The 19,686-nt window shown below is 47.5% G+C and overlaps 1 protein-coding gene across 1 annotated transcript in view; it reads right to left on the minus strand.

The window, feature by feature from the left end:
- Nucleotides 1–18,090, minus strand: part of BMERB1 (bMERB domain containing 1) — a 58,332-nt gene extending 40,242 nt beyond the window's left edge. Inside the window, exon 1 of the mRNA XM_034670337.1 lies at nucleotides 17,973–18,090. Within this exon, the coding sequence (XP_034526228.1) occupies nucleotides 17,973–18,076 (104 nt within the window). The 5' untranslated portion in view covers nucleotides 18,077–18,090. The remainder of the gene's footprint in view (nucleotides 1–17,972) is intronic.
- Nucleotides 18,091–19,686: the final 1,596 nt, after the last annotated feature.

Raw genomic sequence — 19,686 nt, forward strand, 5'->3', positions numbered from 1 at the left:
AACTTTCAGCCCCTACCTCCCCCCGACCCCTCCCCCCTCTGAAGAGAGGAGGGGGATGCAGACTGAGTTATAAAAATGTTTGAACAATAAGATTCAAGCAGTTTCTGGGTTGGTGGACACACATGGGCTGGGAAGGCTAGTGTGCCCAGAAAGGGTATGGAAGCTCTGTATCACCCCACCACCTCTATCTTGTGCCCTACGCCTCTCTTCCATTTGGCTGTTCCTGAGTTGTAGTCTTCATAATAAACTAGACAACACAAACAAAAATGCTTTCCTAAATTTTGAGTCAATCTAGTGAATTATCCAGTCTGGGGGGGAGGGGCATGGGAACCCCGAATTTGTAGTTGGCTGGACAGAAGTGTAGGTACCCTGGGGACTTGTGACAGGCATCTGAAGTGAGGGCAGTCTTATGGGAATGAGCCCTTTAACTTGTGGGGTCTGACCCTAACTCCAGGTAGGTAGTGTCAAAATTGAATTAATGGTTGGATATTCAGTTGGGATCAGAGAATCAGAGAATTGGCATGGAAAAAGGATGCATATTTGGTTAAAAACATCAAACACTAAACCAGAGTTACAGAGAAGGTAAGCAATTTGCCCAAGATCACACAGCTGGTTAGCTGCTCAGCTGGGATACCAGCTTTTACACAAATGAAGCTCTTGACAATCGCTCACCCATTATGCTTCCTCTAGCTTTTGCCGAGTACTTCACTCCCCCAGCAGAGGAAGTATTCTTATGCCTCTTGCAGGAAAGAAGGCTCAGTGTGGCTAAGTCAGTGTTTCCTAAACGTTAGTCATTTGCTTAACACCATGACAATGACTGCCAGATCTCAAGCCTGCTCCACTATTACTTATTCAGTATTTTTCTTTCCATACGAAAATATTTTAATATAAGACTTTTGACAGCACCATAGATGGAGAACCGATATTTTTCCTTAAAACACAGGAAAATAAATTCTCAATGAATGTTTCCCCAGCTACCACCTAAAATCATCCCAGAGTGTTGCCCATTTTGGGAAAAACTGGACCAGTCGCATCACCGGAGGTCACACAGCCAAGATCTCAACCCAGGTCCCATTTCCAAGTCCAGGGCTGGTTCAGCCCCAACGCCAAACCCCCGACCACGCCATGTTTCTCGTTAACTGTGCCAGCGCAGCAAGAAGAGAGGACCTTTAGAAGTTTCTCAGGATGGCTCAATGTGACCAAAGGGAAAACCAGACAGAGGGATGGCAGACGACAGATGGCCAGGGCTGACTCCCCCAGGCGGTTAATGATGCCCTGGGCAAGTCTCCCTGAATTTAACCAGACTGCATCACAGCCTGAGACGCCTCTACTCTAAATTGTTCTAGCAGCAGGTGAAAATTTCCCCCAGCACCCGAAAGGCCAGTCCTAGTGGGGCTAAGGGGCAGCATGAGCACTTGGAGACAAAGAACAGCACATAATCACCCTCTCCCGGGGGTGGGAGGGTGCAGAGGTCCCTCTTCATAACCTGGTCCAGCTCACCAAACTCCATCTGGGGAAACCTCATGTGAAGCCAAAATGTTCGTTTATTCAGGCGTGTTCAGAAGTGTGGCTTTCAAAGTGAAATTCAGATCTCATTTTATAAATGGACAGTTTTTGTCTTGGGCCAAACTCCAGTTCCAGCTCCTTCTTGGAATCACAGAAAGACGTCGGTAAGCATCCTCATGACTGATATGTAGGAAGTGCTTACAGGGGCTGGGCTCTGTACTAGGTTCTTCTTGAGCATTCATTTATTCCTCATTCCAGCGGGTGTGAATTATAATTCCACCAGTTTTAAAGATGAGGGATTCGAGGCTTAAAGTTTTCGCAGTTAGTCCGCGGTGAGGCTGGGAGTGAATTTCTGCCCCATCCGGCCCTAGAATCCACCTTTATCATATTACATTGTGATCCCCAGATCCCTCTGTGGTTCAGCGAAGAAGCTCAGAAATTCCCTATCTGCCAACTCTTGGCTTGCCCAATGGATCTCTTAAAAACAAAAACAAAAAAGGGAGACTGTGTGTTGGTTTTTAGAGGTCAAACGTAAGTGGGCAATGGAGTGAATTGAAAGCGATGGTCGCTGAATGATTATAAATTTGGCTTTCGGTGATAAGCTTTTAGAAAGCTAATCATTGTGAGTTTCTCGATAAATACAGCACCAGGTTCAATTGAAGGCTTAATCAGTGTATTTTGATAACGGACACGATGATGAAGACAACAGATGGCTTTGGGATTTTCATGTGCCACGGGAGACCACAAACATACATTTCGTTCTGATTCCGATCACGGTTCAAAGCCACTGGAGAGAGAGGTAGCTAATGCCATGCCAGGAGCCATGCTAATGTTGGGTGGATTTTACACTTTCAGGCTGAGACCAATTTTCATCAAGAAAAAATTACAAAAAGAGAGTAAGAAGATGAGTCATCTGCAAGCAACCAACAGCCACCAGCATTGTTCTTCCCCCAGGGAAGAGGTAATAGGACGTCTGTACAGTGGGAGGTCGAGGCAGTGGGTGGTCGGTGGGGGGAGGGATTCACCCCAGCTGCTTTTAAAACTTGCAATGGCTGCACCACATCCTGGGCCAAATAAATCAGACTCTAGGATAAGTCCCAGGTGTTGGCATTTTCTCTAAAGCTCTCTGGCTGATTCCCTGTGATTCACTGCCGCCAGCCTCCAGCTGCTTCTTCTGGAAAGGCTCTGGATGTGTATCGGTCAGGGCTCCATCAGGGAAGCAGAACCACCTTGAATTATGGAGCAAGGGCTGCACTGTAGGAATTAGACCTTTCACCGTCGTGGGAGGAGCTGGGGACGCAAAAGTCTAGGAGGGGTTGTGGAAGACCGAGGAGTCACCAGCCAGCCCATCTGTGAAGTCACGCACATCTAGCTGGCGATGTGGGGCTGTAGACGGAAAGCAGGTAGAAGGGTCTTCGGGAGGCTGCTGTCTTGTCTGCCAAGTGTCTAGAAGATGGAGGGCTGCTTTTGGTCAGCAGGGCCGGCAGCCAGGACGACCACTTGGATGAGAAGTCGGGGAGAGTGAGGATGAGCTGGAAACTCCATGGCCTTCTCTATCTGATTACCTCCTCATCCAAACATGGTGGCCCTCAGTGAATCAACACTGCACTTCCTGTCTGCCTCTGAGATCTCCCACCTTTAACCTGGATCCAGACAAGGAACAAGATTCTGGGAAATGGAGTTCTCGACCGATTAACGTTTCAGCAGAACCTCCCAGCATGGGCTAGAAGGAACAGAAATCCCCTCAAGCTCATTTCATGAAAGATAGTCTAATAAAGGTGTTAAAAATGGGGAGAAATGTTAGGACCTTAACAGCAGGTACCCATATTTATCGTCGGGCAGAAAGAGTTTTTGCTCAGAATCGTAACTTGACAGACAGCTGGGGTAGTGTCCCGGAGAGCCCAGGCATCTTTTGGCACTGTGGCTTCTTGGAAGCAGGTGAAACTGTTCTGCATAAGACAGGGAGGGGGGTGAACCTGGGTGGCTCAGTCAGTTGAGCGTCCGACTCCTGGTTTTGGCTCAGGTCCATGATCTCAGGCTCTGTGCTCATCGTGAAGTCGGCTTGAGATTCTTTCTCTCCCTTTGCCCCTCCCCCTACTCCCCCTCTCAAATAAATAAATATATCTTAAAAAAAAAAAAAAGACAGGGAAGGGAAGTTGTCTTCCTTGGAACTGAGAGGTCTGAGCTAGAGAACTGCAAGCAAGGTGGGTGAGCCTGGGCCCTCAAAGTGGAGAAGGGCCAAGAAAAAGGAACCTCTTGGTACAAGATGGCTAAAAGGATCTCGTTAGCTGGGAATGTCAACTGTGGGTTTTTAAATTGCTGTGAAGAGTGAAGAGCTCAGTGCGAGCCCTTTCCGAATGTTTAGTTCAGCAACTCCTTGGATGACCTGTGGGAGTAGCATAGGGCTTTGTTATGTTCTGTCGTTATGGAAACTGGTGAAGCATCCGAGTTTCCTACCCACGTGGGTGGGGTTCGAGGAGCAGGAAACCAAGCCTGGGAGCAGAGAAGAGCTGAGCAGGGAAACCCTGAAATTCACTAACATCACAGCGGCAGATTTTGGGTTCCCCAGGCTGCAGACACACAAGTATGAGACCTTTCTCCGACGGTCTGGACAGTGGACACCCAGGGGGTAAGAAGATGCGACATCTTATGCAAAGGCCCAGTTCAGCTGAGCTGCTTGGGGACTGGAATGGGAATGTCATGGCCAAGTTCATTCTCTGCTTTCGGGGATGACAGTTCTCTCTTGTTTGCTACCCTGAGGCAGCTGTGCTGTCCTCCTTCCTTGCCAAAGACAGGCTTTCTGTGCTCATCCACTGTCTTTGGTTTGCAAATCCATCACCCAACTGGCCCTCTGTATCCCAAGTCTCTCTGTATCCCAAGGAGAGAGACTCTGATTAGCCCAGACTAAGCCAATCTGGACCAGTCAGCTCCGGCCCGCAGGAGGGGAGTAAGGAGAGACAGAGACCCCCCACACCCCTGGGACTGGTTCTCTGAGGAGAGGGGATGGACTGGAAGGCAAGGATTGGCCCTGGGTGTGCACCACAGAGCCAAGCGCTGGGGTCAGCCTGCTGCATCTAGAATCCCAACCCTGCTGGTTCTTAGAGGGGTGACCTTGGGCAAGTCTCTTAACTTCTATGAGATGCAAATTCCTCCTCTGTTCAGTGTGGCTCCTGATAGTAGTTGCCTCATCTGGTTGCTATGGAGACGAAATCAGGTGATCCATATAAGAAGTTTAGGATCGTGCGTGGCACATGGGAGTGCTCAAGAGATGTTAAGGAAATTAATAAAAATGATAACCTTAAGAATTGAGCATAGCATCCCGGCACTCACTGCCCCCCCATCACCCATCTGAAGCTTCCGTATACCCCCCAGGAGTCGTGCAGTTTTTACGTCTTCCCTCAGATTGCATTAGGACAGAGCTCTCATCTACACTGTTCATCCCCACATTCCCGGGACCTGACACGTGATAATGATATAGTAGATGCCGGCTGCGTAAAGGAAGGAATAAATAAACACTTGACTATCCCCGGGTGTGGAAACTCATCACCTCCCAAGGTTCCCACTTTTTATAGCTGCAAGCACTTGGAGAGGCCTCTCTCAGGCTGAGATGGTAACCTAATTCACCCACAGCATCTATGTTTGGTCCCAGTCGCACACAGAAGAAACAGACACCCTCTTCCACGGGACAATCCTTCAACTGTCTCGAGACACATCTTAAGTGCCCCTGAGTCTTCTCCTCTCCAATCTGAACAGCCCTGTCATGGAGGAGACCTTCAGTCCACCTTCCACCTTCCCCCCCCTTCTCCTGTGCCCCTATTCAAGATAAATAACCGTACAACTAATAATCAAGAGTGCGGGCCTCACGTCTGCTGTTACAAATGCGTCTGTTCATTTCCAAACTCGATTTCTTCCAGAAACAAAGAAAGTGGCATTTACTGAGCACTTACATGGTGGCAGGCACCGGGCTGGGTGCTTAATGTAAAAACGACTTCTTTTACTCCCCATAACCCCCCTCTGTGATGTCGGAGCCTTCCCCATTTGACAGGTGAGACAGGTAGGGCTCAGAGAGGTTAAGGTATTTGTCCTAGACTGCACAGCCTGTAAATGGCAGAGCTAGAGTTCAAACGTAGGTATAAGCTAACTTAGAGCAAATATAAGTCTCTCTCTTGATCAGAAGGCAACGATGTCCAAGTGAGGACGCTCAGAAGTGAAAACACAGGCTGCCTTCCCACTGACAGAACCCCACTGGGAGTGTCTTGGATTGACTTAATCAAACTCAAAACCCCTGAGGAGTTTAGAGGACCGAGGACAGAATGACCCAGACTGGGTCAAAATTCCAGAAGGGGAAAAAAAAAATCCACATATCTGATCATTCAACGAAGAGCAGCCCATTAAATAAAGTGAAAGATGTAAATCAGGATATTTACATTTCCCGGGAGGCGGTGGCCGGCGAACCTTGCGGACCCAAAACACCAAGGCACACCTGCTAAGCTGTTTGTACTTTCCATCCGTCCTTTTCTTGGTGAGCATCCTGCCCAGGAAATCTCAAGGGAGGTCTGGCTCTCCTGTGAAGGGACGATGTGGAAATGAGGCCGCCCAGTCCAGCGTTATCTGATTCCTCACCAAGTGCGGAGCAAAAGCTGAACCATCAGCTGAGATCATCAGGTGATATGGATGAGCACTTCCCAAGCTTTGCTGCCATTCAAGTCCAGCACTGCTCCAGAAACACGCAGAGAGAGGGAGAAAACCCTTGATTGTCAGGCCACTGTGCTGAATCACCGAGACGCTCCCTCGTCCTCTCTCTCTCTCTCTGTCTCATAAGATGCTGCATCTTGGGGAGATTTCAAAAAAATAATGGGAACTTAGCATAAGATCAAGCGATGCGAGTTCTCCATGTGGAGTGTGCTTCCCCTCCGCTCAGCCTGGCCACGGCCCTATCTGTCACCGTTGCTGCCACGCTGGGACTTCAGCTCGATGCTGAGCCCCGATGCGAATTGCTCTCAGTCTCTCCTCATGCGGCTGGCTGAACGATGTCCTCAGAGTTGTGCTTGGCCTAATCCCTGGAACCTGGGAGTGTGTTAACCTCCTACAGCAAAAGGTACCCTGCGGGTGGGATTACATTAAGGATCTTGAGACAGGGAGGTCTTCCTGGTCTATTTGGGTGGGTTCTAAATGTACTCACAAGTAGCCTTCTAAGAGGGAGACAGAGTGAGATTCGGATGCAGAAGAGGGGAAGAGGTGGGATGACGTCAGTGGAGGGAGATTTAAAGATTCCCTTCTGCTGGCTTGGATGGGGGGAGGGGCCACCAGCCAAGGACTGCGAGAAATGCATCTCTAGAAACTGCAAAACACAAGGAAAAAGATTCTCTCCCCTGGGGCCTCCAGATGGAGCATGGTCCGGCTGACCCTTGATTTCAGCCCAGTGAAGCCAATTTCAGACCTCTGGCCTCCAGTACTATAAGAGCGTCAATGTGTGTTATTTTAGGACACCAACTCTATGGGAGTTCGTTATAGCAGCCATGGGAAACTTATACACTCAGCAAAGTCACACTGTCATTCTGCAGGAATGCTATGAACTGGATCCACCATCTAACCTTCAGAGGGCCAGGCAGCTCTCATTGCCTGGACTTGCCAGCTCCAGGGAGCCCTTGCAGTGGCTCAGACACTGGGAGGAGCAGGAAGATGAACTCCAGCTCATTGATGAGGTAAGTATTCACTGTGTACCTGCTCTGAGTTTGGGCATGTGTTGGGGGCTGCTGACACTGCTGGGGGTGAAAACAGTTCAGCCTCTGTTCTCATCAAGGCCGGGGTCTGGTAGGAGAAAGATAGTGAGCACATACTCACACCAATGCTTGTGGATCCAAATAGAGGGAAAGTCTTCTAAGGAAAGGATTGTGGTTATGGGGAGAATATTGGACACAGACTGGCAAGTACTGGGAAGGCTTCCCTTCCCTGGATCTGAGCCCTGGAGGGAGAGGGAGAGTTAATCAGGCAAAGAGGGTGGCGGGAGGAGGGGTCCAAGTAGAGCAAGCAGCACAGAAAATGGCCCCAGTGGCAGGACAGGGCATGGAGTGTGTGTGTGTTGGGGAGGACTGAAAGGTGCCCCTTGGGGTGCAGATCAGGGGTGGGGGCTGCAGATGGAGGAAAGATGAAGAACAGAGGGCAGAAGAGCCAGGAATGGACCTGGTGGTATCAGGTCGGCTTGATCACAGTAACAAATTCTGGAAAGTGTTTAGAACTGGCAGCCATGGTCTGATTTGCATTTCCAGAGGCTCCCTCTGGCTGTGGTACCCTGGCCTGGAGGGCAGCAAGGTGGAAGGCTGGGAGGCTCTTGAGATCCAAGACAGAGATGGGAATGTGCACTTGGGTGGCGGTCGTAGTGATGGAGGAAAGTGGACAGTTTTAAAAACTACTTTAGAAGGTAAAATTGACTCAATTTGGGGATGGGTTCAATACACGAAGTGGCAAATTGGAAGGAGTCAAGTATGGTATCTAACTTCAGAATTTGGCATTTCCATGGGTAGATGGTGATGCTGGGCTATTTGCAGAGTTATGTTTGGTGGGGACAGATCATGGCATGGAGATCATGAGTCTGGACTTGGACATATTGGGTTTGAGGTATCTGAGACATTGATGCAAAGATATCAAAGATCATAAACTTCCTTCCCTTTCTTAGTATTTTTCCTTTAAAAAGGTACACATGGGGGTGCCTGGGTGGCTCAGTCGATTGAGTTTCCAACTCTTGGTTTTGGCTCAGGTCATGATCTCAGTGTCATGAGATCGAGCCCTGCATTGGGCTCTGTGCTGGGCATGGAGCTGGCTTACAAGTCCCTCTCTCCCTCTCCTTCTGCCTCTCCCCCCTCCCACTCACACACATCATGCACTCTCTCTATATATATGAGAAAGAGAAAGAAAGAAAGAAGAAAGAAAGAAAGAGAGAGAGAGAGAGAGAAAGAAAGAAAGAAAGAAAAAGAAAGAAAGAAAGGGAGGAAAAGAAAAGAAAAGAAAAGAAAAGGTGCACATGTGTGTCCAAAAAGGCAAACACNAGGAAGGAAGGAAGGAAGGAAGGAAGGAAGGAAGGAGAAAGAAAGAAAGAAAGAAAGAAAGAAAGAAAGAAAGAAAGAAAGAAAAGAAAAGAAAAAAGAAAAGAAAAGGTGCACATGTGTGTCCAAAAAGGCAAACACTGTAAGATTCCATTTATATAAGGAACTTAGAGTAGGCAAAATCATAGGTACAGAAAGCCAGTGGTGGTTGCCAGGGACTGGGGGCGAATGTTGAGTTATTGTTTGATGGGTACAGGATTTCAGTTTTGCAAGTTAGAAAGTTCTGGAGATGGACGGGGGTAATGGTTGCACAACAGTGTAAATATTCTTTTTTTTTTTTTTAAAGATTTTATTTATTTATTCGACAGAGATAGAGACAGCCAGCGAGAGAGGGAACACAAGCAGGGGAAGTGGGAGAGGAAGAAGCAGGCTCATAGCAGAGGAGCCTGATGTGGGGCTCGATCCCATAACGCCGGGATCACGCCCTGAGCCGAAGGCAGACGCTTAACCGCTGTGCCACCCAGGCGCCCCCAGTGTAAATATTCTTAATAACACTGAACTGTATACTTAAAAATTTTCTGTTTATGTGTATTTTGCCACAATACAAAATTGGGGAAAAATGTGCGNGAAGCAGGCTCATAGCAGAGGAGCCTGATGTGGGGCTCGATCCCATAACGCCGGGATCACGCCCTGAGCCGAAGGCAGACGCTTAACCGCTGTGCCACCCAGGCGCCCCAACAGTGTAAATATTCTTAATAACACTGAACTGTATACTTAAAAATTTTCTGTTTATGTGTATTTGGCCACAATACAAAATTGGGGAAAAATGTGCATGTGTGTATGTATGTGTGAACTATATACAGAAGTGTTAATAAAATACATTTATGCCACTTACAGAATAATAAACAGTTATGTCCCCATCATCTTGCCTAAGTCATAACCTGTATGGGACCCTTAGAATCCCCACTGGGCCCTGTTCCCTTGAATTTCCCTCAGTCCCTCAGAGGTGAGCGCTGGGCTGAGTTTATCTTAATGCTTTTTCTAATTTACTATCTCTATATGAATGTCTGTGCCTTCTTTGGTTTTACACATTTTGACCTTTACATCATCTTGACTGAAAGCCTTGTTTTTTGAGATGCATCTGGGTGAATGCCTGTGGGGCATCTGTTTTTCACCGCTGTACAGAATTCCACAGAATGACTAGGCCACCACGAATTTGTCCTATTCTGCTGCCGACAAACACCTGAGTTGTTTCCAGTGTTTTGCTCTTACAAACAAGGCTGATAAGAACATTCTGGAATATGCCTCCTGGCGCTCACGTGTTAGAGTTTCTTCAGGGCAGTGCTGGGATGATGGAAATGTTCTATGAAAACATGTACGCTTTCCAATAGGACAGCCATTAGGCTCAATCAGTGAACAAGCCTTTGAAATGCAGTAGGACTACTGAAGGACTGTATTTTTTATTTTATATCAATGAATTTAAATTAAAATAGCCACATAGAGCCTGTGCCTACCCAATTCTACAGAGCAGCTCTAGGGTATCCCCAGGGGAGAAACTGCTGGTTGTGGAGTAAGTACGTGCTCATCTTTACTAGGTAATGCCAGACTGTTCTACAAAGTGCTGGAGCCAATGTCCCTTTATCTTGATCAGTGTTCTCCAACTTCCTAGGTCTTTGCTAGCCAGAGAAAGCATCCAGATGGAAGTTTCTGAGAATAAACAGGGCTGTATTAGTCAGGATTCTCCCATGGAGCAGAAGCAATAGGAGGTTTGATTGAGCGATTGATTGATTGATCAATCAGTTAATTACTTATAAGGAAGTGGCTCACACGAGTATGGAGGCTGAGAAGTCCCAAGATCGGTCATCAGCAAGCCAGAGAAGCAGGAGAGCCGATGTTATAGCTCCAGTCCAGAAGCTGGCAGACTTCAGCCCCAAGAAGAATTGATTTTTCAGTTCAAGGAAAAGATATCCCAGCTCCTCAGTAAAGCAGGCAAAGTTCCCTCTTTCTCAGCCTCTTTGCACTATTCAGGTCTTCAATGGATTGCATGAGGCCCACGCACACTGGGAAAGGCAATCTGCTTTACTCCATCCACAGATCCAAATGTTTCCTCTCACCCAGAAACACCCGCATAGACTCCCCCAGAATAATGTATGACCAACTGTCTGGCCACCCCACAGCCCCAGTCAAGTCAACACATAAACCTAACCATTACAAGAGCCTAATATGGTGATCTTCCCCCCAGCTCACCAGCACACAGGAGGCTCAGAGGAGATCCTTGGAGGTAAGAGAATGAAGTCCTCGATGGCAAGACAGTCCGAACTCCCAGAGAGGGAGAGAAGAATTTCCTTTCCTGAAGTGTGTTCGGACTGCAAAAGGCAACTTGGAACAGCAGAAGCTTGTCGAGTGGGGGACGTATCTTTCTTCATTTGATCAGCCCGGTTTCCCAAACCCATCCCTACTTCCCGGCATGCTTAGAAATTCAGGATGGTCCTTCCACTCCGAGGTCCAACCTGCAATGTCCTCCATCCTCCCTCTTTCTCCCTCCGATTCCCCTCCCCTCCTTCTCTTCCCCTGCCCAACTCCTCAAATCCGTGCACATTTTGTCCGAAACAAATTGCTTTTCAGATCTTCTGCATTGAGAGGCATCTCTTCCCACCTGATATGTACAGTGGCTCTGGCGACAGTGACCTGTTCTTAGGGGATGCTATTTAAAACCCAGAGTGCAACTGGCGTGATGCAGGACTCCCGAACATGGCTAAGATGTGTCAAGTTACATAAATGCACATGCTTCATTTTGCCCTTGGCTTGAAGCTTTTCCTAAAGGACTTGAGAATCACCAGCTCATTGAAGACAAAAACAAAACAAGCAAACAAACAAACAAAAAAGCAGGTGTATAAAACATTTTTAAAAATAACACTGGTGATAATAGTGTCAAGGCCCTGGGGTAGAGCTGGTCTTACTGGTGGAGAGCCACTCCCCAGCTTCTCGGGGAGAGGAGTGTGTTCTGGGTATTCTCTGGGGATGACTCAGCAGCCCTGATCCCCTGCGATCCCTCAAAGCATGGTGTTAACAGTGAAAAGGAGGAAGGGAATTTTGATTTGCTTATTTCCTTAGGAGGAAGAGCCACTTACTTTCACACACATCCTCTCTTTTCATCTCTTGCTGTCTTGCTGCCAGGAAAGCATCAATGCCCCACTGTACAGAGGGAGAAACTAAAGCTGAAACATGACTAAATATCTGCTCCAGGGCCACATGGTTGGTAACAAGTAGAAACTGGGGTTCAAAGCCAGTTAAGAGACCCCATAGCATAGTGGTTGGGATGGACGCTGGACCCAGAATGCCTGGGATAAACCAATATCTGCTATTTAATGGACGCTGTGCAACCCCAGGCAAGTTATTCAACCTCTCTGTGCATCAGTTTCCTCCTCCTCTATAAGATGGGAAATAGCGGGGTGGGCTGGGGCGTGGGTGTTATCTATCTCTATAGTTGTAGTGAGGATTAAATGAATCAATGCACATAAAATATTTAGAATGCTGCTCAGCATAGTAAGTATTCCGAAAGCTGTTGTTTACAACTTATGTGCCTTCTACCCTCCCCTACCTGAATCTCTGCCATCTGGATTCTAGGGCCTGACCTCTGCACCCTGCTGGGTGCTTCTTAATGAAAGGAAGTGATTGGGGTCCAAGCCCAGGCTTTGGAATTAGTGTAATGCAGGCACTATGCTCCTGAAACCCGTCCTTCACGCACCCGCCTCCCCTCCCCGCTGCAGTTCTGACACTCCCTGATTAAAAGCCGCCACTGCCCAGGGCAAGCCAAGAGACAGAGCATACTCTCCCTTTTATGAAAATCCCGCAAGCAGGTGTAAAATGAAGATAACCACCCCCTGCCCCTGCTCAGAGGCAGAAGATTCTTAATTATCTGAAGCCCAGATAAACAGCAGGACCAGGATTGTAGGGACGATGCAGAGAGCCGAGGCAGGCGAGCACAGGCTGCTGAGTTATGAAAAGCTCATGGTGTGATTCAGTGCCTGGAATTAAAGGTGAGAAAATGAGTCCAAGGTTGGCGACAGCCTCGGTAGGACAGGCAAGAGGGAGTGGCAGGGACCTGGGGCAGCCGCGGAGGGACGGGGAGGTGGGAGGCACAGAGGATCAAGGAGAGAACAAAGCAGGCTCCAAGCGTGATCTCCCGGACATTTAGCACCTATTACAGAAGCGTTTTTTTTGTGATGGGGGGGGGTTTACTGACTCATTCAAATGATGCTCATAAAGTCACCAGACTTCAAGAGGGAGATCTCCAGCTGCCAAGTAGCAGCCTGGAAACCAGAGGACAAGCTAAGGAAGACAGAGAAGATAACGCCTTGCCTGCCAGTGTCACTTATAGCCCTTCCCAGAACCTGACTTTGTGGGCCTTATTCAAAGCAAACAGGGGGTTCCCCGATTCGTCCTTTCATTAGTAGGCACTTTTCACAGATGGTGTGATAATGCGTGCTCTGGGCTGGCCCGCAGGAAGGATGACTACCGTTGACTGCTGTCCTCCCTGAGAACCGTTACAAAGCATAACCGCGAATTCCTGGCAGGTTGACTTGCCAACCTGGCCACCTAAGTTAGAGCTCATCATTTTAAGTTCCAAATAAATTGCTTCTCTCCAGAGCAAGAGTATGGAAAAGTCCTGACTGAGTCCTGTTCACTGAGCCTCCCTCAGTAAAATCCTTTCTGTTTCTACCACACTTAATTCAAGATGGTGAAACAAAACAAAACCCAATGTGGGATTGTGAGATTGTGGGCATCCAACCAGGAGTTTGCCTTTGCATTCTAGAAGTGCTGGGCAAAGAAGAGAGGGAATAAAGAGTAAATAGCAGTTCTTCTGTACTCTGTCATGTGCCCAAGGTCACACACTGAGGACACAGGAGAGCCAGGACAACCCCTGAGTCCACTTCTCATGAATTCATGCTAGTTCCCTGGGGAATGGGCAGATCTCCTTCTACTCCCTCACCATCCTGGCAAGAGGAGAGGTTGAACCAACAAGACAAGAACATGGAAGTCCGTGAAAGCAAAATGCTAAACGTTGGGGGTGTTGAGGGCAGCAGCCACTGGACCCATTCTTAAAAGAGTCAATACAGCAGGTAAGAGTGAGAAGACACCCACGACCATGAAATGTGATCTGACTCACAGTCTCCACAGGAGCTGATGGGTATTAACTTGATTACTTCAGAGCAGGTGTGACAAAACCAATCTCCTCCTGGTTATTACAGCTACAATCATTGGGATGGTTTCAGTCAACGGCTGTCACATTCTTGTCACTCAGATCTTCCCCACCGAAGCCTGCAAATGCTTAGAATGGTCTGAAATTCTATTTCCCTCTTACCCTGTGCCAGGGGCCCTCCAGTGTGTGTGTGTATGTGTGTGTAGAGAAGTTGCTGGGTAGGGATGGAATGTGCACATTCAACAAATATTAATTGCCCTAATAAGTGCCAAGCTCTTTTCAAGACACTAGGAAGATAGAACAGTGAGGAAGATGAATAAGATTCCTACCCTCGCAGTGTATACTCTTTAAAGAATTTCCTTCCTTCGTCCCCTCCCTCCTTCCTTCCTCCCTCCCCTTACTCACTCACTGAATCAATACTCTGGAATCATGGCATCCTAGCTTGGCTTCTGATTAGCTTAATGCAACAGTGGGCAAATTATTTAACCTCCAATTTTTCTCTTCTCTAAAAGGGATGCACGAATAGGATGCCTATAGCTGCGTAAGGGTCTGGCTCTGAAACACAGCCTGGAAACTGAATTCAAGAATGGCCCACACGTGGCCTGCTAGCCGGGGAGGCTGCGGATGATGGATGAGCCGCGTTTGTTTGGCCGAGTGGGCGGTGATCTCTATCCTGTCCCCCCTGGGTCCATCATGTACTGCTGAGACCGACAAGGTAGGTGCACCTCCTGGCAAGGTTACGTACTACACCAGGCGGGGGCCTGTGGGGAGCTGTCCATAGAATCCACTATTGTCCACAGGCTCCTAGCAAGTCCCCCCACCGCCCCCCCCGGGGGCCTGGAAGCCGGCCCCTCCCCCGGAGAATGAAACTGAGCCCTTCTTCTGTCCTGACGACACTGACATCCTTATGTAGCCTTTGAATAATTTGATTTATTCCAGTGTCTACTGAGGCGCTGGTGGTGTGGCGGTGAGCCTAGCTACTTTCAAGTATCTGCGGCTGAGATTTGTCCCTGAGTGGGCATGATGGGGAAATTCAGTGAGTCAAGAGTTCAGTGCCATGCTTGGCCCAGCACTGGAGCTGGCTGTTCTTGTCATCACGCACTCACTGCATGCCAGGCATGGGCCAGATGCTGGGATAAGAGCGTACGCACACTGGATGGATGCAAAGGTCAGTAAATGCGACGTGATGGCCCTTGTTCCTGTAGCAGCAAACGCGCCTTTGCTTCCTCTTGAGCACCCACCTGCTGAAGGGAGTTTTCAGTACTTCACAGCAGAACTCATATGTTCTCTGTCTTCTTTCTTTTATTTGTTTTTTTAAAGAGAAAGAGCACGTGTGAGAGTGGGGAGTTGGCAGAGGGAGAGAGAGAACCTTTTTTTTTTTTAAGATTTTATTTATTTATTTACTTATTTATTTGAGAGAGGGAAAGCAGGAGCAGGGGGAGGGGCAGAAGCAGACCCCTGCTGAGCAGGGAGCCTGATATCGGGCTCAATCCCGGGACTCTGAGATCATGACCCAAGCCAAAGGCAGACGCTTAACCGACTAAGCCATCCAGGTGCCCCAACTAAAGGTTATATATTAAGTAATAGAAGAACAGTCATAAAACTGTCCATCAGAATTAATAAAAACCATTACTATTAACAATGGTCATTTTTATGAATTGGGATTAAAGCTAGAAGGGAGGAAGAAAGACTTAATTGCATGTACAGGCACACCTCGTTTTACTGTGTTTCCCACTTTATCACGCTTCAAAGATACTGCGTTTCTTTACAAATCGAAGGTTCAAGACTTCGGTGGAGGAAGTCGGCGCAGATGTGGTGGGAATAGCAAAAGAACTGGAATGAGAAGTGGAGCCTAAGGATGGGACTGAATTGCTACCATCTCTTGATAAAACTTTGACAAGGAGCTGCTTCTCATAGATGAGCGCAAAAAAAAAATAAAGTCTCTTGAGATGGAATCTACTGGTGAATATGGCATGCAATTGTCAAAATGACAACAAAGGACCGAGAATATGACATAAACTTAGTGGATAAAGCAGTGATGGGACTTGAGAGGATTGACTCCGGTTTGGAGGGAAGTTCTGTGGGTGAAATGCAATCAAGGAGCATCACACGCTACAGAGAAATCGTTCATAAAAAGAAGACTCCATCCATGCGGCCGACTTCATGGTTGTCTTAAGAACCTGCACGGCCACCCCCGACCACCACCCGATCAGCAGCCACCATCAACAGTGAGGCAAGACCCTCCACCGGCAAAAGGATTATAACTCACTGACAGCTCAGATGGCAGCTAGCGGGTTTTTTTAGCGATGAAGGATTGCTTTAATTAAGGCATGTGCCTTGTTGTTTTTTTTTTAAGACAACACTATTGCACACTTAATAACAGTATAGTGTAAACATAACTTTTATATGCACCGGGAAGCCAAAAAATTCATCTTACGCACTTGATAGCAAGTTTTGCTTTATTGCAGGGGTCCGGAACCCAACCCACAACTCCTCTGAGGCACACCTGTATTATTTATAGACTGTAATCATCCCAAACCCTCTTGCTGTCAGTGAATTCTCAACTAGTCCCTATTTTCTGGCTTTTCCCTTGGCCCTGAGTCCATCCGCAAGGAGGAGTCACACGAAGATTTCTGCATTCCCTGATCCCGTGCTTGGATCTTGGCTGTTTGTCTGCTGTTTGTTACGTGGGGTGACTATACCCGTTACTTCAGTTTAGTAATTGCTGCTCTGCGGGCGATCCCCGAGAATCTGGGTCTAGCTCCGTGCTTTCCCGCACACGACAAAGACACAGAACTTCCTGCCACTCATCTGTGCTTGGATAACCCGCAGGCACCTCCTGTCCAGTCCTGGCTATCTCAGTGATTGGAATCACCTGACTTAATAGAACACCTGGTCTTAGTTAATACTTCTCTCACACAACCAATCCTTCAAGTTCTTTTGAAAAACAAAAACTGAAAAAAAAAAACCTATTAGGAGGAGGGGATTGTTTCGCCGTGTCATGTATGTATTGGTTTAGCTTATTCCCAGATCCAAGGGAATGTATTTCTTATTCGTATGGTAGGGATGTTCTAGAACTTTCCTCTAAGGGTTCCTGGGAGGAGGGACCATGCCCATGAAGCGTTTTAGCACAGGGACTGCCCCACACAGAGAGCCGAATAAATGGCAGCTGTCGATCCAGCGGTCCATCTCACAGGGTGAGAGAGGAGGTCGTATTATGCAGTATATGTTGAAGGTCATCCAAGGACAATATGAGTTTTGAAAGCAGGAAGAGCCATATCTGATTCCTAAATGCTCTATTTACTGGCTGGGAGGCCCTGAGCAGGTTAACTTCCCTGAGCCTCAGTCTTTCCCATCTGCAAAATGGGAGATAATCCCATAACGGGCCTCAGTAAAATCAGTGAAAGAATGGGTGGAATGCATACCTTCCAGTGCACGCCCAAAAAGTGTGATGTTGCTGCTTTTTCCAGTGGAGGTTGGGTCAAATCATGTGATTCTGGGGTTGTCGGTGACCCCAGGAGGTATTATCATTTCCCCCCATTTCACAAGCCAAAGAAATGAAGCCCAGAGAGAACCGGCCCCAAACTCTCCCAGCTGTTTGGGATCTCATAACTATGTGAACCCAGAGTGTGTGTGTCTAACAACATGGACGTAGGAACCACCACTGGGTCCCCATCTCTCCCTCTGTCTCTCCCATTTTCTCTTCTCAGAAGCAAACATGAAAAGAGCTTGGGCTCTTTGAGTCTCTGAGTCAGGCTGGCTTGAATTCAATCCCACCCTCGGGGTCTGGGTTAAGATGGAAGTCTCTATGGGGGCGCCTGGGTGGCATAGCTGGCTGAACATCCGATTCTTGGTTTCAGCACAGGTCATGATCTCAGGGTTGTGAGATTGAGCCCCGCCTTGGGCTGCACTGGGCTTTGTGCTCAGCACCAAGTCTGCTCAAGACTCTCCCTCCTTCTCCCTCTGCCCCTCCCCTCTGTGCTCACGCTCTCTCTCTCCCAAATAAATCTTTAAAAAATAAATAAATAATAAAATGGGAGACTCTGATACCCACTCCTAGTCTAGGCAGTCTTGAGAATCAAATAAGATTTTTAAAAAATGTACATGATGCCTTTATCCCAGCGCCTGATCTGCAGTAATAAGTAGTACATGTTAGTTTCTCTGGGTGATCCCCTCTCCACCACCCCTTCTTTTTCTCGGCCACCTCCCTGGGCACTCACATAAACCTGAGCTCAGACTCCCGTCGGACCAAGACTTCCCGGAGGCGCTGAATTTTCGCCATCTCCAGCTCGATCTCCTCCGGCATCATGGTTGTCTCTGCCATGGAGATGATGTCCAGCTGATCTGTGCAGGAGACACGAAACGTAGGTGTCAAGGCCCCACGGCCACGCCAGTTTTCAAGAATTCCCTTAGGACTGTCCTTGCCCTTGTTCCAGGGAGCAGCCTTGCCCTGGCACACTTGGCGCACCGAGAGGGCACACAGATGGCAGCCTGAGCCGCACGTGTGCGTGTAAGGAGCCAGCTCTTTGGAGACCAGAAAACACGTTTTCCTTGGGAATCCTGTTATGATGGCAAGAGGAGGCTCTGGCGGACTCATCAAACCTGTTCAACGTTATACACGTGGCTTTGGCGGTCTCTCCCCAGTCCCAGCTCCTGGGGCTCTGCTCCCCTTCACTGCAGCCATTTGTCCCTTGTCCCAGCCTCAAGACCAAGGCCAACTTTAGGCAGAAAATCATTTTAAATCATTATTTTACAGTGATATTATTAATTATTATCTTACAGGAGTACTAAGTAATGNCCTTGTCCCAGCCTCAAGACCAAGGCCAACTTTAGGCAGAAAATCATTTTAAATCATTATTTTACAGTGATACTATTAATTATTATCTTACAGGAGTACTAAGGAATAGTAATATGAAATAATACAAGTTTGTTGTAAATTCAGGTCATACAGCTAGGCAAAAAAAAAGAACAGAATAAAGAGTCATCCATAACCCCACTTCCCAGAGAGAACCATGATCTGCATGGTGATGGACATTTTTCCTATCTCGTATTTATAGTTAGTATTATATACATGGCAATATACATAAAACCATATGTTTAAAACTATATGTAGGGCGCCTGGGTGGCTCAGTCAGTTAAGCGTCTGCCTTCAGCTCAGGTCATGACTCTGGGGTCCTAGGATCAAGCCCTGAGTCAGGCTCCCTGCTCAACTAATTTGGGAATCTGCTTCTCCCTCTCCCTCTGCCCTCACTCTGCTCATGTTCTCTCTCTCTCTCTCTAATAAATGAATAAATCTTTTTTTAAAAAACCCTATATGTATTACCATATATATGGAAGGACACTCCATATATATGCACATATGTATCTATGTGTGCACTGTACTCGTTCACTTGTTGTCATAACAAAATACCAGAGGCTGGGGCTTAAGCAACAAATACTTATTTTGAGGCCAGAAATCCCAGGTCAAGGTCTGGCAGGGTCAGTTTCGAGCGAGAGCTCTCTTCCAGGCTCATCGATGGCCGCCTTCTCACTGTGGGCCCACATGGCCTTTCCTTTGGGCGCACACACAGAGAGCTCTCTGGTGTGTCTTCTTATAAGGACACTAATCCTATCAGATCAGGGCCATTTAACCTCAGTCAGTTCTTCAAAGACCTTGTCTCCCAATTAGTCACCCTGGGGGTTAGGGCTTCAGCATATGAATTCAGTGGGGACTTAAGGACTCAGTCCATAACAATATGTATGCATGTTATATTTGTATATATATGTATTAGCACATATATTCCCATTAACATTTTCGTGTACATTCTTCCAATATATACATGGTAATTTATAGGGTTATATATATTACATATGTGGTGTGCATATTTAGGGTAATATATATGGGGTTTTTATATGTTTTCTATGTAGAATATTATATAGACACATGCATACACA

Source organism: Ailuropoda melanoleuca, chromosome 10, assembly GCF_002007445.2.
Source record: "Ailuropoda melanoleuca isolate Jingjing chromosome 10, ASM200744v2, whole genome shotgun sequence".
In the NCBI taxonomy this organism is placed as follows: domain Eukaryota; kingdom Metazoa; phylum Chordata; class Mammalia; order Carnivora; family Ursidae; genus Ailuropoda; species Ailuropoda melanoleuca.